The 17,905-nt window shown below is 41.9% G+C and overlaps 3 protein-coding genes across 3 annotated transcripts; 2 read left to right on the top strand and 1 right to left on the bottom strand.

Moving 5' to 3' along the window:
* The first annotated feature begins 8,323 nt into the window (after window positions 1–8,323).
* LOC122025749 (cytochrome b-c1 complex subunit 7-2, mitochondrial-like) lies at window positions 8,324–11,169 on the top strand. The gene is made up of 4 exons (XM_042584616.1): window positions 8,324–8,557; window positions 8,635–8,792; window positions 10,029–10,076; window positions 10,881–11,169. The coding sequence occupies exons 1-4, from the start codon at window positions 8,461–8,463 to the stop codon at window positions 10,947–10,949; spliced, it is 372 nt and encodes a 123-aa protein (XP_042440550.1). The 5' UTR covers window positions 8,324–8,460; the 3' UTR covers window positions 10,950–11,169.
* Window positions 11,170–11,344: 175 nt separating this feature from the next.
* LOC122024761 (heme chaperone HemW-like) lies at window positions 11,345–15,007 on the top strand. Its single transcript, XM_042583448.1, has 2 exons — window positions 11,345–12,361; window positions 14,259–15,007. The coding sequence occupies exons 1-2, from the start codon at window positions 11,586–11,588 to the stop codon at window positions 14,866–14,868; spliced, it is 1,386 nt and encodes a 461-aa protein (XP_042439382.1). The 5' UTR covers window positions 11,345–11,585; the 3' UTR covers window positions 14,869–15,007.
* A 734-nt stretch (window positions 15,008–15,741) lies between these two features.
* Window positions 15,742–16,856, bottom strand: LOC122024762 (probable esterase D14L). Its single transcript, XM_042583449.1, has 2 exons — window positions 16,367–16,856; window positions 15,742–16,291 (listed from the first exon to the last, which is right to left on the bottom strand). The coding sequence occupies exons 1-2, from the start codon at window positions 16,735–16,737 to the stop codon at window positions 15,838–15,840; spliced, it is 825 nt and encodes a 274-aa protein (XP_042439383.1). The 5' UTR covers window positions 16,738–16,856; the 3' UTR covers window positions 15,742–15,837.
* Between the last annotated feature and the right edge of the window lie 1,049 nt (window positions 16,857–17,905).

Here is a 17,905-nt window from a genome sequence, read left to right as displayed (position 1 = left end):
GAAAGAAAAAGGAGGAGAAAGCGAGGAGAAGAAAGGCTTACGAGCAAAAGGATGGTTGCAAGGGGCCTCGGGGTCGTCGGAGAGTTGAGAAGCGAGGCCGCCGGAGAAGAAAGAGCAGCGGGGCGTCGGGGATCGATAAAGCAGAAATGCGACGGAGAAGGGAGGTCCCGAGCTTTATAATGTCGGCTTCGAGCAGCCTCCACCGTCCGATTCAGGTCATAAAGAACGAGGTCATCATCCAGCCGTTCATTTCAAACGGCGGCTGTCCCATCGGACGTAACGCCACCACCATACGCTGACAGAAGCGAGGTCGCCACATGTCAGCAGGGCACGGGTCGAATTTAATGAGCGCCCCTTACCGCGCGCAGCGCACGTGATTGGCAGTAGGGGAGAGGATTCGGCATGGATTCCAAGGGAATACAAGGCACGGGCAAGACACCGCCGAACGGATGAGCATCCCTAAGCCTGGCCGAGCGCACTAATGCAGCGGCCGTTACTCAGTCAGATCGGCAGTCCAGTCAGTCGGACTTCGCCTCCTTCGACTAGACTTGAGGGGGAGGCAAGTGATCCGGCGGTTAGAACAGGGGACCCCCATTTTGAGGAGTCAACGCCACGTGGAAGTCAAAGGGCCAGGTAGCCGACCGGATAAGGGAGGACCGGTCGACCGACCGGAGAAGGATGGGTCGACCTCCCGGCCGGTCGACCGGTGAATAACCGATGGCAAAAGGTGCCCCGACAGGGGTCGGGGTTCCGGCGCTCGATTGAACAGTAACGAAGGGCTGAGCGGAAATCATGCTCGGCCGTAGACATAAGGTAACATACTGCTAGCAGTCCCCACATAGCATCTTACCGAGGATCTCCCCAGCATACCGATGCATACGGAGGGCCGGACGTGAGGTGAATGTCGGCCGGCCCGGCCAGCCGGACGTGAGATGAGTGCCGACCGGCCGAACGGGAGATGAGTGACGGCCGGCCGGACGTCCCGGCATGGAGTAAGGAGAGAACGACAAGGAACGTCTTATGACAGCTATCAAGTCCTATGACTAGGCCATATTCCAAATCTGGCGGCAAGGTGTTCTGCTGTCCCATCGAAGACGTGTTTGGACTGTAGCAGTATGGTATCAGGTAAGCTTTCTGACAAACACATACCGAGGTATGGGCTAATGACACGTATTTGCCTCGGTAGGTGTGCGTGAGCTCTTTCACCGCTCTATATAAAGAGCCTTATACTTCGCCGGAGGTACGCGTTCTACAATTTTTGGAGCCATTTCTTCATTGTTAGTTTGCCTGACTTGAGCATCGAAGGGTCGCCGCCGGGAACCCCTTCCCGGCCCGACTTCTGTGCAGGTTCGCCGGAAGTTCGTGCAACCCGACGGAGATCTACATCAGCGACTCGGAGAGCGCCACGTGCCCAGCGTTCGTTGACTCAGCTTTCGGACAGGATCAGAACTACCACCCCGCTCAGAAGCCTGATTGAATTCGGAACTAGCTGGCCGAGCGGGATGCGAAAGTAATTACAAACTTGTAAGAAAAACTTATGGGGTGGGAAGCATAGCCCGGCCAAAAATTGGTCTCGGAAGAAAAGAACGGTGCCGGGCGGCGGTTCATGAGGCCGGTCGGCGGGAGTGGCTAATACTATGTGGTGGTCGGCAGGGATTTCATAGGTCCGAGCGAGGCGCAGTGCGTCCTCCTCGTCAAACCGACTCTCCATGGTCATGTACCAGAGACCAGGAGCGCCGGCGGTCGATTGGGAAGTACTAGTCATGGTCGAAAGTAAAAAAGAAATGTGGGACGAAAAGGAAAGGGAAATAAAACAAGGAATGAAGGTGGCAGAATGAAAGAGGCAACCGACAGAAAGAAAAAGGAGGAGAAAGCGAGGAGAAGAAAGGCTTACGAGCAAAAGGATGGTTGCAAGGGGCCTCGGGGTCGTCGGAGAGTTGAGAAGCGAGGCCGCCGGAGAAGAAAGAGCAGCGGGGCGTCGGGGATCGATAAAGCAGAAATGCGACGGAGAAGGGAGGTCCCGAGCTTTATAATGTCGGCTTCGAGCAGCCTCCACCGTCCGATTCAGGTCATAAAGAACGAGGTCATCATCCAGCCGTTCATTTCAAACGGCGGCTGTCCCATCGGACGTAACGCCACCACCATACGCTGACAGAAGCGAGGTCGCCACATGTCAGCAGGGCACGGGTCGAATTTAATGAGCGCCCCTTACCGCGCGCAGCGCACGTGATTGGCAGTAGGGGAGAGGATTCGGCATGGATTCCAAGGGAATACAAGGCACGGGCAAGACACCGCCGAACGGATGAGCATCCCTAAGCCTGGCCGAGCGCACTAATGCAGCGGCCGTTACTCAGTCAGATCGGCAGTCCAGTCAGTCGGACTTCGCCTCCTTCGACTAGACTTGAGGGGGAGGCAAGTGATCCGGCGGTTAGAACAGGGGACCCCCATTTTGAGGAGTCAACGCCACGTAGAAGTCAAAGGGCCAGGTAGCCGACCGGATAAGGGAGGACCGGTCGACCGACCGGAGAAGGATGGGTCGACCTCCCGGCCGGTCGACCGGTGAATAACCGATGGCAAAAGGCGCCCCGACAGGGGTCGGGGTTCCGGCGCTCGATTGAACAGTAACGAAGGGCTGAGCGGAAATCATGCTCGGCCGTAGACATAAGGTAACATACTGCTAGCAGTCCCCACATAGCATCTTACCGAGGATCTCCCCAGCATACCGATGCATACGGAGGGCCGGACGTGAGGTGAATGCCGGCCGGCCCGGCCAGCCGGACGTGAGATGAGTGCCGACCGGCCGAACGGGAGATGAGTGACGGCCGGCCGGACGTCCCGGCATGGAGTAAGGAGAGAACGACAAGGAACGTCTTATGACAGCTATCAAGTCCTATGACTAGGCCATATTCCAAATCTGGCGGCAAGGTGTTCTGCTGTCCCATCGAAGACGTGTTTGGACTGTAGCAGTATGGTATCAGGTAAGCTTTCTGACAAACACATACCGAGGTATGGGCTAATGACACGTATTTGCCTCGGTAGGTGTGCGTGAGCTCTTTCACCGCTCTATATAAAGAGCCTTATACTTCGCCGGAGGTACGCGTTCTACAATTTTTGGAGCCATTTCTTCATTGTTAGTTTGCCTGACTTGAGCATCGAAGGGTCGCCGCCGGGAACCCCTTCCCGGCCCGACTTCTGTGCAGGTTCGCCGGAAGTTCGTGCAACCCGACGGAGATCTACATCAGCGACTCGGAGAGCGCCACGTGCCCAGCGTTCGTTGACTCAGCTTTCGGACATGATCAATTTGAATCGTTGGAGATGAAAGAGTCCGAAAATGTATCAGACTACTTTACAAAGGTATTGATTATTGTCAACCAATTGAGAAGAAATGATGATAACATTGAAGATAGTCGCGTCGTAGAGAAAATTTTACGCTCGTTGGAACCAAGGTATGACTATGTAGTTGCGGCTATAGAAGAATCAAAAAATGTGAAAGAAATGAAGGTGCAAGAATTATTAAGCTCTCTACAAGCTCATGAAGCAAGAATGCAAAGAAGAAGGAGAGAGCCTATGGAGCAGGCTCTACAAACCAAGCTCACCATTATTGACTAAAAAGAATAGTCAAAACCGAAGGTTCGCAAGAAAATAGCGGTGGCCGTGGTAACTTCCGTGGACGTGGCCGAGGTAGAGGCCGTGGCAGGGGCTTTGCTCGAGGCCGAGGAAGAAGTAAACACAACAATCAAGGTAGAGACCAAAGGTATGACAAAAGAAATGTAAGATATTATACTTGTAACAAATTTGGTCATTATGCAATGGAATGCCGCTCTAACAATGTGCAAGGGAATGCTAATTACGTGTCAAAAGAAGACAATGACAATGATGTAGTTTTGCTAGCAAGAAAGGATGGAGATTCCACAAATAAGAATTTGTGGTATTTAGACTCCCGGGCAAGCAATCATATGTGCGGGCGTAAAGATATGTTTGTCAAGTTGGATGAAACGGTGAATGGACAAGTTTCATTTGGAGACGCGTCCAAAATTCAAGTAAGAGGCGTTGGTAAGATTCTTATCAAACTTAAAGATGGAGCTCACACATACATCACTGATGTTTATTATGTGCCTGACATGAAAACAAATATTATTAGTCTTGGACAATTGCTTGAGAAAGGTTTTAATATGCAACTAAAAGATGGTAGTCTTCGTCTGAGAAAGCAAAGCAAACTTACTGCTCATATTCCTATGTCTAAAAATAGGATGTTTTCTCTTGATATTAAGCATATTACTGCAAAATGCTTAAGTGCATGCATAAAGGATATTACATGGCTATGGCATATGAGGTACGGGCATGTAAACTTTAGAGCTCTAAAACTTCTCTCAAGCAAAGGAATGGTGAATGGTCTTCCTCATATTAAGACTCAAGATGATATCTGTGAAGGGTGTATTCTTGGCAAACATCCTAGAGCAAGTTTTCCGAATGAATCGCACAATCGAGCTAAGAAGCCTCTTGAACTCATTCATACGGACATATGTGGGTCAATCACTCCAACCTCCTTTGGAGGTCGTCGATATTTTCTAACCTTTATTGATGATTTTAGCAGGAAAACTTGGGTCTATCTTTTGATGAATAAAGACGATGCTTTTGAGAAGTTCAAGGAATTCAAATGATTGGTAGAAAATCAATCTGGCTATACTATCAAGGCAATGCGGTCAGATCATGGTGGTGAATTCACCTCAAAAGAATTTGAAAAATTTTACAAAAATCATGGCATCTGGAGGCCTTTAACAGCACCTTACTCCCCTCAACAAAATGGAGTTGCTAAAAGGAAGAACCGAACTATTCTCGACATGGTTCGAAGTATGCTCAAAACAAAAGAAGTACCCAAAGAATTTTGGGTCGAAGCTGTAAACTGTGCGGTGTATTTGCTAAATAGATTTCCTACAAGGAATTTAGAAGGAATTACACCTCAAGAAGCATGGACCGGATACAAGCCATGTGTATCTCATTTGAAGATTTTCAGGTGTATTGTCTATGCACACATTCCATATCAAAGAAGAACGAAGCTTGATGACAAAAGCTTACCTTGCATTTTCATTGGCTATGATGCAAGATCGAAGGCTTACAGACTCTATAATTCAGTGAACAGAATGATTATCATAAGTAGAGATGTTAAATTTCAAGAATATGGTGCTTGGAATTGGAGCACTAATATGGTGATGATTCAAGAAGAAGAACAAGTAAAGGAGAAAGAACTAACTCCACCACCATCGCCTACTTCTTCATCACCCTTGGATGAAGAAGATCCTCTACTACAAAAGACAAGAAGTCTTCAAGAATTATATGAGATGACAACTCCACTTAATCTCATTTGTCTTTATGCTAATGAAGAAATTGTATCTTTTGAAGAAGCTATTAAAGATAGGAAATGGAAGAAAGCTATGGATGAAGAGATGAAAGCAATTGAGAAGAATGAAACTTGCCACCTTACTACTTTGCCCGATGGCCATAAACTCATTGGTGTGAAGTGAGTTTATAAAGTGAAGAAAAATGCTCAAGGAGAAATAGAAAAGTACAAAGCGCGACTTGTAGCAAAAGGTTACAAACAAAAGGCCGGCATTGACTACGAAGAAGTGTTTGCTCCCGTTGCCCGAATGGAGATTATAAGGTTGATAATCTCTTTAGCCACTCAACTAAAATGGCAAATATTTCAGCTTGATGTTAAATCGGCATTTCTTAATGGCTACTTAGAAGAAGAAGTCTATATTGAACAGTCGGCTGGCTACATCAAGAGGGGACAAGAAAGAAAGGTGTTGAAGTTGAAAAAAGCTCTCTATGGCTTGAAGCAAGCACCGAGAGCATGGAATTCAAGAATTGATGCATACTTCAAAGAAAATGGCTTTATGCAATGCCCTTATGAGCATGCTCTTTATGTAAGAGCAGACAATGATAACATCTTATTGGTATCATTATATGTAGATGATCTAATCGTGATAGGAAGTTCGCCTCAAATGATAAAATCTTTTAAGGAAGCTATGGCAAAAGCATTCGATATAACCGATATGGGACTTATGTCCTACTTTCTCGGCTTGGAGGTGAAACAAGGAGTTGATGGCATATTTATGACTCAAGAACAATATGCAAAGAAGGTCCTCAAGAGATTTAGAATGGATGATTGTAATCCAGTTAACACACCATTGGACTGCGGAACAAAGCTATCCAAGAGTGACGAAGGAAAGACGGTTGATCCCATGCGTTTCAAAAGTTTGGTGGGAAGCTTGCGGTACCTAACTTGCACTCGACTGGATATATTATATGGAGTCGGTCTTGTGAGCAGGTTCATGGAAGAGCCTAAAGAGACTCATTGGAAGGCAGCCAAGCGAATCCTTCGTTATGTCCGAGGTACTATGAATCACGGACTATTTTATTCTCACTCTAATAATTCTCAGCTTATTGGATATTCAGATAGTGATTGGGGTGGAGACTGTGATGACCGGAGAAGCACTTCCGACTTTGCATTTTTCGTTGGAGATACTACATTTTCTTGGATGTCAAAAAAATAACCTATTGTTACTCTTTCCACTTGTGAAGCATAGTACATTGCGGCATCCTCATCTGTTAGTCATGCTATATGGCTAAGAAGCTTGCTAAAGGAGATAAAATTTGAACAAAGTGAGGCAACTCAAATTTGCATTGACAACAAATCGACAATTACATTGGAGAAGAATCCAGTATATCATCAAAGAAGTAAACATATTGATATTCGCTTTCATTCTATTCGGGAACATGTGAAAAACAAAGATGTTGAGCTAGTCTATGTGAAAACTAAAGATCAAGTTGCTGACATCTTTACAAAGTCACTCAAATTTGAAGATTTCATCAAGATGTGGAATCTACTTAGAGTCACAAAATTAAGTTTAAGAGGGGGTGTTGGAGATTAAATTTTATTTTGATGTTGATAAAATTTGTGAAGATAGAAGGATGAGATGACAAGTTTGACTAAACTTCGTGATAGGATTGTTGAGTTATCATGATAGGATAAGAGTTTCGTAGAGATAGAATTAAAAAAAAATCTTAATTATTAGTGTTTATCCAATAAGTCTATAAATATGTAACTCTTTTCAATGAATGAAGTTGTGTGTTTTATTTTATTCTCCTCTCTCCACGTAGAGATTCTTCACCTCTTCCATATTTTTTCCCTCTATAATCTTTTTAATTTTTTTCCAATAATTCCTTTTTCCAACAGAGCACCTGGTGGTGCGGGGGCACGCAGCTGTGCTGCCGGAGGAGTTCGTGGAGAAGACTCAGGGAGTGCGGGCTGTTGGCCAGTTGGTGCCCGCAGGAGGAGGTGCTTGGCCACGCCGCTGTGGGAGGGTTTCTGACGCACAGCGGCTGGAACTCGACGCTGGAGAGCATCGTCGGCGAGGTGGCGATGCTGTCGTGGCCCTTCTTCGCGGAGCAGCAGACCAACTCCAGGTACGCGTGCGGCGGGCACGGAGTGGGGGAACGGGATAGAGATCGACAACAACATGGGGAGGGAAGAAGTAAAGGGATTGATAAGGGAGCTGATGGGGAACGGGGAAAAGGGGAGGGAGATGAGGAGGAGGGCGACTGGGTGGAAGGAGGTGGCGGAAAGGGCGGCTCGGCCGGGGGGCTCGTCGTTCCTCAACCTGGCGAGATTGGTTGACCTACTGCACAATTTCTGAATGAGCTCAAACTTTGTCGTTTCCCATCTATGAAAGGGAAACCAACAGAAATATTTAGGCAAGTGTTCGGCGTGTACTCCAATGGCTGTCTTTATCTAAAATTTTCTTCTTTTTAATCATTTAATAGCCTTTAAATTTTCGTCAAATCCAAAATAAAAGAGTTAATAAATCAATTCTCTTGCTCATTTATTTGAATTTAATTTGAGATATTTCGGTAAACTCTCATTTAAATAACACATTTTAACAATAAGCAGACCTCTTGACCGTTCATTAAATTATTAGATAGAACAAAAATCATTAATTGTTCTGAGAGTTGACAATCGAAATGGTAGCAAGATTCTAATGTCATAGATTTATCATAAATTTTTTGGGGGAAAAAAAAGAAGATTTAAAAGAAAAGTATCTTAACAAATTTAAAAATATCTTTAAAATTATATATATTTTAAAAATATCTTTGAGCCAAGCTTAGGCTTGATTAGGCCCGTGACAGATCGAGCCAGGTCCGACATGGTCGATATAGATAAAAGCTCGACGCATTAAGAAAATGAGCTGGCTAAGCTCAATCATTCGACAAAGTCCCGCCCAACATGAAGCGCGGCCCAATTTGCGATTTGCGATTTGCGATTTGCGATTTGCGATCATCCCTGTGTTTCAGTTCCACCCTAACCGAGAATATATAGAGGCGGTGGTGGACTGATGGAGACGTGAGGCAACACAGAGGCGACCTGGGGGATTGATCGGTCAGGCTTCGCCCGATTTGAGGATGGCGTCTTCGTTTCTGAAGTGGCTCACCGACCCCCGTCGGAACTGGTTTGCGGCCCAGCACTACAAAGCCATCTCCAATCGCCTTAAGAGATATGGTGATCTCGTCGATCCTGCTCTTGGATTACCGGATTATTTTTTCTCGCCCTTCTGAATAAAGATTCTTCTGGTTTAGGGCTGAGATATGAGGATCTGTATGATCCGATGTACGATCTGGACATTAAGGAGGCCCTGAACAGGCTGCCGCGCGAAGTGGTGGACGCCAGGAACCAACGCCTTAAGCGTGCCATCGATCTATCCATGAAGCACGAATACCTACCCGAGGATTTGCAGGTTTCGCTTGCTCTTTTTCTCTTGTGGTTCGCAAATGATTCTGTAGTTTATGAAATTATTGTCTAATTGATTGAGTTTTACAAGACCTCTGAATTTTGGAGGCCGAGTCCGGCAACAGACGATTACTTATCTTTTTTTGGTGCAATTTTATATTTGCTTTCTTAGACGTCCAATAGAGTGATCGGTATGAAAGTGTTTATTTTGGATTACTTAGCTTTATATGATCGTACTTTTGACCTACTTCTCCGGTTTTGACATCTAAACCTTTCGATCTTAACAAATATATCCCATCCGGTTATAGGCTAATTACAAATTCTGTCCTATGTTAATGTTCCTTTCCGCTTGGTAAAAGCATGATTTGACACCTAAATAACCTAAGGTAAGCTCAATTAATTTGATATTCCATCACAACTTAAGAAATACTTAAACGCTGAAATTTAATAATAAACCCAAAATCTCACATGTTTTTCCTATATTTTGTCTTTTGAAATTGTGATGGTGTGATGTTTGATTTTGGTTTTATTCATATTGTTTAGGTTGCCATTTCCTTAACCGTGGATGAAAATTTAACAAAAGATGGATTCTGTATAAAATCAATATTATAACAGGTTTTTATTTATGATTTCTAGCAGAATGAGATCGATTTGTTAGACTTCTCTTAGGCATGCTTATTTACTTTTGACATATGACATAATTGAAAAGGTCATTCTTTTATTTCCTTAGAGTTTCTTGTGAACTGGTGATTTAGCTATTATTATTAAAAGCAGCATCTTAATGTAATTATCAGTTGTGATTTAATATGAATGATTCTGAGATGTTTTGGATAAATGTTCCTGATTTTGTGTCATGTGAGAGGATGCCCTTTTCTACTAGTATGCTGTTTGTCTAATATTTGTTGTTTTAATTATCAGCTATGCTTTAACATGTATGATTCTAAGATATTTTGGATAATTGTTTGTGATCTTATGTCATGTGAGAGAATGCTGTTTTCTACAAGTATGCTTGTAGATTATAATAGTATTCATTTAGTTATTGCTCTAATCAAATGGAGGTTATATTTATTTATTTTCAAGGAGGTTTCCTCCTGGCTATAAATAACTGCAAATGTGTACTTCCACCCGTATTCTATAGAATTGGCATATATGTTTTTAGACATTATTACTGTGAGATGCAGTGAACATTTCATCATTTCGCACTATAGTTTATCACCACATTAACAATGTCTTCATCTTACAGGCATTGCAGACACCTTTTAGAAGCTATCTCAAAGATATGCTTGCCCTTGTGAGTATTTCTTTTACCATACATTGGTTCCACTTTATTCTAAATCCTGAAAATATAGATATGTATGTTTGAAAGTGAATTCTATTACTGAATTGTGATCTGAATTCAGTCATCTCAAAATCAAATGTTAAATTTTAAAATCAACATCTTCTTTGCTGAATCTGTTCTTTACTACTTTATTTTTCAGTTGTTTATACTTCATCTGTTCATTGAGTTGACACATTGTTCTGAATGTTTTGATTCAATTTAACAATAACTGTCTATCATTTTTGTCAAACTTATAGTAGAGATGAATTCGTTAATGTTGATCAAAATATTCTATGATGTTTTGGGAAAATGATTATTTTATCGATTTGTATAAGGTTAATCTCTTAGGAATGTTTGCAGAACAGATTTTTTAAATCCCTTTTTAGTTAATCTCTATACTTGGAAAACAACGATGTATTTCTTCTGTTTCAATATTTTTGGTTTGTTAGATTGGTCATTATCATTTAGTATTCTTACTAATGCAAAATACTTAGTTTTACTGCAATCTTAAACCTTTCAAGTCTTGTGATATTCCATTCTAGTTCAATCAATCAATCTAATAACTAAATCATGTACCCTAATCTCACTGGACAGTTGCATGATTCTTGGCTGTTTTGATGAAACGCCTTATGCTAGCCGTTCGTCATTGTCCTGTGCTACATATGTTATGTTGAATGACACTAGTTCTCTCTCCTTTTTCTTATCTGGGTCGCCCTGTTTATTAAGTAATGTGGCTGAACTCTGACAAATTTTTTTTTGGGGGGGCTATTTTGGCAGGTTAAAAAGGAGAGTGCAGAGCGCGAGGCGTTGGGAGCTCTCCCCCTGTACCAGCGCACAATTACTTAAACCCTTCTCTTTCCGTAGCCACTGCTCGCTTAACTGCAATGAAATAAAATTGCAGCGACTCTTTGCATCAAGTTTTGCTTAACATTACTTTTCACTGGCGACGACGATGATAATTGAACCTTTCAATGAATTTCCTATAAGTTCCTCTAGTTAATAATACGAATCTTCTTGTGTAAAGAAATGTATCTTTTACTAGTTTTGGTTTTTATCTTCAAAACCTTGCTAATGGTTTTTTTTTTCTCTATACAAATGGAAATTTGTGGTAATTGGTTCAAAGCTTTCAGTTGATTAAATAATAAATATGAAAGAAGAAAATTTTCATCTTTTTAATTAACTTGTCATTTGTATTTTTGCGTTCGTCGTGTTATAATACCACTCCGAAATGAATTGGGCGGTCTTCTGCAGCGAGGGTATATGACAATTTTATCGTCCCAACATGTTCTGATATATCGTGTGGAGGAACTTCTTTGAATCGGACAGGTAAAAACATCATTTTGTTCGAAGGAAAATTAAAGAAGGGCTCCGTCGTGTCCCTTGAGAGAACAAAATGTTTACCTTTTCATTCGATATATAACCACTTCGGGCAGGACGACGAAGCAATTCTCTTCTTGTTCGTCGTTTCTCTGCCCAATTTAAATGCTGAGATCCACCTTCTTCAATCGCGCTCTCTCCCTCTCCTCTTGTTCCATTCCCTGCGTACTGCCTCGCTGCAGGGCCTACCTTCTCCGCCGCCCACCAACTGTTTGTGCCTATTCCTCATCGGCATCGCCGCCACCAACCTCCGCTTACGTGCATCTCCCCTTCTGCCGCAAGCGCTGTTACTACTGCGACTTCCCCGTCGTCGCCCTCGGCTCCTCCGCCCACCCTGATGCTGACCCCAGAGTCTCCAGTTACGTCCGCCTCCTTCTCCGTGACATTGCCGCCACAAAACCCCCCGTTTCAGACTCAGACGAACACCCGCCCCTTCAGACCGTGTTCTTCGGCGGAGGCACGCCCTCGCTGGTACCGCCGACCATCATCTCGTCGATTCTCGACGCGCTGAGTGTGAAATTTTCCTTCTGCGAAAGCCCGGAAGTGTCGATCGAAATGGACCCTGGAACGTTCGACAAGGAAAAGCTGGCGCAGATGCTTGAACTGGGAGTGAATCGGGTGTCTCTCGGAGTTCAGGCCTTCCAGGAGGAGCTTCTGAATGCTTGCGGGAGAGCCCATGGCTTGAAGGAGGTCTATGAAGCTATAGAAATGGTCACAAGCTGCCCTAGCCTTCAGAATTGGAGCATGGACCTCATCTCATCCCTGCCTCATCAAACTCGAGATATGTGGGAAGAGAGCTTGAGATGCGCCATTCACGCTCGGCCTACGCATCTTTCAATCTATGACTTGCAAATCGAGCAAGACACAAAATTTGGGCAATTGTAAGCATTCCTCCTTTATTTCATCCTGTTAGATCAATTCTGACTAAGTTGACAAGTTTCCTCAAGGATAAGGAAGACACAAACCATGGTTCGCGGATACATTTTAAATCCTAGTATGGATCTTCAAACTGATGCAAATAAAGAATACAATTACTGATAGAAAACTAGGTTTTTCATACTTGTTATAGAAGAATAGATCTTTATAGTTGACTGGATACTCAAATTTAGATGTCATGATGATATGATTGCCGAACTTATATGTCATAATGGGAAGGCATTTTATGAAAAAGTACAAAGTTAACTTTTCTGCTTCATCCACAATGCAATATAGCTACTGTTCATGGTATATTTTCTATACTATCTAAATGACTCAAGAATGTTCTTCAACGGTACCTGTGAAAAATTTTCCATCCCTGAACCACTAACTTTAGAGTCTGGAGAAAATTAGGTTTTTCATTCTTGTTATAGAATAGTATGCTTTATAGGTGACAACATACTCGAATTCAAATGTCATCCTGACATGCTTTCTACTCCATATTACACTTATATGCCATATGATAGGATGTTTTATGGAAAAGTACAAAGTATATTTTTTATGCTTTATCCACAATGCAATTGGAGTAATATGTCATGATATAAATGTTCTATACTAAACTCAAGAATGTTGTTCCTTCCATCTCTAAACCACAAAGTATATTGAGATAGTGTTAATGTGTCTATGTTTAATTATCATTAGAAATCTCAAGATTGCAGTAATTTCTCTTAAGCATGAATACGATGAAGACATTAGTGTCTGAAAGATTTCTCAAAATGTTTTAGAGAAATCATAAAGCTCAATGGTTATAAAAAAGTTATAATGGCAGACCTCTGACATGGTTTTATAGAGGTTTGGAGATTTCTCATAGAGAGAAATCATAAAATTGATTTTATACTGTTTCAGAGAAGTCACTAAGAATGCTTTCTCATATGATTTTAGAGATATCTAGAGATTTTTTATGAAGATTTAGAGGAATTATAAAGTAACCTTCTCACACAGTAATAGAAAAAGCAATAAGGTTAGATCTCTCAAATGAAGATTTTGAGATATCTTATAAGGTTGAGATAAATCGTAAATGTCTTTTCATATGTTTAATGTTTATAGAAAACTTATAAAGGAATATCTCTCATACAATTTTTTTTTTCTTTTATGATTTCTGAGATATATAAATTTAAAAAAAATTAATGACGTTTACTTTTTTGAATAGCCAACAATAAACTATAAAGACAGGTCTATCAAAATCTCTCATATAGTTTAGAGGGATTTTAAAGTTATTTTTCTCATTAGAATTACGAGAAATGTGAATATCTTATATGGTTAAGGAGAAAACGTAATGTGGATCAATAATAACAAAAGTACATTGAAATGTTATTTTTCTTCTACATATTCACATTTTATCTATGCTAGTGAAAGTGCACTTATAATTTTGGATTATGCCTCATGTGATCTCTTGCCTGCCATTACGGTATGTGTTGGACCTCTATATGGTTATCAAAGGAAAGAAGAGTAAGAGGAAGATCAAACCATAGAGAGAACTCAGGGATGAGAAGATAAATAATGGAAAACAACTATATTTTTCATTATGCTATTTATTTCTTTGTTCTAAATCTTAAATGCTGATGGTTATGGTGATGGTGATTGTAGGTAGTGAAAATTTCTCCAATTTAAGAATCATAAAACTGTGGGGGGTTTACCATGGGATTGTGATTCAACCAATGAAAATGGAAATGTTTAAACTCCTTCAATAGATTGTCGCCAAATTAAAAATTTGATGTATGTACAGTATCTATTTACAACATATTATTCACATACATTATCAGTTTGCTTGATGAAGTAACTTGTTTCAATCTGATAATCCAGGTATTCTCCAGGGGAGTTTCCTTTGCCCACAGAGTCGCAGTCTGCCCAATTTTACAAGATTGCTTCTCAAATGCTTTCAGAAGCAGGTTATAACCACTATGAGATCAGTAGTTACTGTTTGGATGGGTATGAGTGCAAGCACAATCTTACCTATTGGGGCAACAGATCTTTCTATGGATTCGGTCTAGGATCTGCAAGCTACATAAACGGCATGAGGTTCTCACGGCCAAGAAGATTGAGGGAATATACAGAATGGGTGCAAAAGTTGGAAGAAGGAACAAAGTATCATGACTTTCATGTTGACGCAAAGGAAATGGCGATGGATGTGATGATGCTATCACTGAGAACTGCAAGAGGTCTCGACTTGAGGAGCTTTGCTAGATCCTTTGGGAGGAGACTAGTACATTCTCTGTGCGAAGGCTTGAAGCAGTATGTGGAGAGTGGGCATGTGATTGCCATGGATGATGATAGAAACTTATTGACTTACCATGAATTTGAGTTGAAGACCAGGGAGGAGGACGGAGTTGCATTCATTCGTCTAAGTGATCCGGATGGTTTCCTCTTGTCCAACGAGTTGATATCTATTGCCTTTGGGATCATATCTCCATGACATCCTTCATCAAACAGCAGCTGTGTAACGGTATATTTTTGGTTCACGTCATCCACTGAACTAGAATATTGTTTTGATCTCAGAAAGTATTAAATTGATATTTATGCTTTTTTAAAACCATGACCTTTGGTTTCTGCTCTTTACGGAAGACTGCAAGAAAACATATAGCATAACTCTCTTCCCAGTTTTACAGTCCCTACAAGAGAACCTGAACGCTAATAGTAGCTCATTTTCTCTCTTGTTGAAGGTGTCTTCGGTGAATACTTTGCTCCTAGGTCCAGTCTTCCAATTGACGTAACTTATTCACATTTAGAGATATTACAACAATTTTATGATAATATGGAAGATGACTACAAAGTTGTTCCTCTATTTACCATGCCCTTGACTGCTCCCATAACTCTTAACACTTCAATTTCTTGGTGTTTTATCACTTCCACTGATGGTTGACCTTGGTTTGCTTTGTTGTGTTAGTTTTTTTAATCTAAAGATTTAACTTCTATCTCTCTAAATCAACAAAATTTTAATATAGGTTTAGTTTTAAAAAATTGACATAAGAGTAAACTTACTTGAATTTGATTTGTCTTCATTTCAACATAATAGACCTTGTACGTAAAAAGGGTAGCATTCATGTAGAACTTGAAAAATATTGCAATTGAAGTTGTTGTGTTATGCTTGCACAGTTAAATTATCAGTATAATTTAGTTAATTTCTGTAAGATATCAAAATAATAGAAATAAATAGCATTATAAATGTACACATATTATATTCTTTATACATATTTAACTTAGGACTGTTCATGGTATTCCTTGTAACTTAGTGTTGAGGCATCCTTTCGCTTTTTATCCCCTTGTTTTTTAAAAGAAAAACTAAATATTGCTTAAGAAAATGAAGCATGAAGGACACAGATCACAATTTCCACAACGGCAACAGCAGATCCAAATAGCATATACACACCAAGGAAGGTGCAAATCAAGCGCTCTCGCAAACAATCTCGTAGCGTATGTGCCTGAGCAGAACAGGGACGACAGTGTCAGGAGAGCTGAGCTGCGGGAGGTGGCCTTCGGACGACATGACTTCCACCACGGATCTAGCCCCGAGGTGGGCATGCAGGTACTCTGAGACTATGACCGGGACGGCCAGATCCTTGGTGCTCTGCAGTATGTGGCACGGGGTCGTGACGAGGCCCAACAGGTCTCGGACGTCGCTTTGGAAGATCGTCTGCAACACGCTCAGGGCGATGTCCGGGCGAATGTTGAACAGGGTCCTGCTGAATTCTTGCACCGCCACGGAGTCCATGTCCGCCCCCACAAGCAGCGGCGCCCACCCGGACGCCCACGACCTGTAGTTCGACCTCATGGCGTCGAAGAGCTGGTTCAGATCTTCCTGCTCGAAGCCGCCGAAGTAGTCCGCGCAGTTCAAGTACCTGCCCATTTCAGAAGAATATGGAGAAGTGACTTTGGAAGGTTAAGTTTATAAGCCGGCGGGCGGGCGGGCGGACCTGGGGGAGGAAGAGATGAGGATGAGCTTGGAGAAGAAGTCGGGGCGGGAGATGGAGGCGATGGCGCCGATGACGGCAGAGACGGAGTGGCCGACGTAGATGCAAGGCCCCACGCGAAGGTGGTCGAGGAGGGCGAGGAGGTCGAGGGCGTAACCATGGAGGGTGGCGTAGCGGTCGAAGTCAAAGTAGTCGGGGTTGGTGGTGCCGGCGCCGATCATGTCGAACAGCACCACCCGGTAGTCCGCCACCAGGTGCGGCACCAGGTGCTTCCACACCGACTGGTCCGTTCCGAACCCGTGCGCTAGTACCACCGCCTGCCCTTCCCGCCGGCCCACCATCCTCACGTTGTGTGCCTCCTCCAAAATCCCCATGCCGATTCTCCTCTCCGCCCTCAAGCTCTCTGACTCCGTCCACCATTACGTACCTATTTAATTACATCAGCAGCTAGCTAGCTAGCAAACATGAACAAAGTTATTTCGTAAATTAATTGCAAGTTGCAGAGTAGCTTTCCATCTTTTGCTTCCCGCGCGATTAAACAATGTATGCTCTCTCGCCAACGGCAAGACCGGAACATGATTCCTTCAGTACTTAATTCTGCGACGTTGCTGTCCGAATGGAATGGAATGCAATGCAAAGGCAAACGCTATGGAGGAGTCTTCGTAGGGGTTGTCCACTGTGTTAAAAGATACGGATGTGGAAATTGTCTTACTCGTTGACATCATTGATCGGAGTAACTTCCAATTGATTTGTTCTTATTTTTATTCGTCACCAGTTTGTCAGTGTCTAGAGAAGAGCGAATGGGGGCAGCGCACAAGTGGCTGGATGAGATCCGGTAGACTTGGGAAGCCATCAGTGGGAGGAGATCTGCAAAAGATCCATGGTCATGTGAAGGACACTTGAAGATGAAGAGGAAGTGTAGGAGTGTATGCTTTTGTTTAATTATGAGAAATTTTAGTTAATTCTCAAGTTTAATTATAATTATTAGTTGATTTAGATATATATTAAATAAAATAAATTTTAAATATATTAAACAAAATAAGAAATTTTATTTATTTTAGTTAAATTAATTTAAAATAAATTTTGACTATTAATTTTAATTTTATTTATTATTTAAATTAATTAATTAATTAATTTACATTTAAAAGCACGAGAAAACACTCAATTTATAAATCCCACCTCTAATAAAAAATATTAAAAAATTATATACCAAACTTAATCTTCGTGTAAAACCACTTTTAGAAGGGTTAACAAGTCCAAAATTAATTATAAAAAATAAAAAAAAATTGTGAAATTAAAAAATATTTTAAAATTTTAGGGTTTAGGATTTAGGGTTTAGGATTTGTGAAATTAAAAATAAAAAATTATTATATTATGTAGGCAAGCTGATAATTTTTAATCAAATTAAAAACTATTTATTTAACAGTGATACAGAGAGTATTGAAAGCTGCCACTACATATGCAAGTGGGAGCCAATTGGATGGTGAGTTGGATTAAAATTAAAGAAGGCTTAACGGGATTACTTCTTTTGATCAAGTCGAT

The sequence above is a fragment of the Zingiber officinale genome, chromosome 9B, assembly GCF_018446385.1.
Source record: "Zingiber officinale cultivar Zhangliang chromosome 9B, Zo_v1.1, whole genome shotgun sequence".
Classification (NCBI taxonomy): domain Eukaryota; kingdom Viridiplantae; phylum Streptophyta; class Magnoliopsida; order Zingiberales; family Zingiberaceae; genus Zingiber; species Zingiber officinale.
This window is presented reverse-complemented; position numbering and strand designations above follow the sequence as displayed.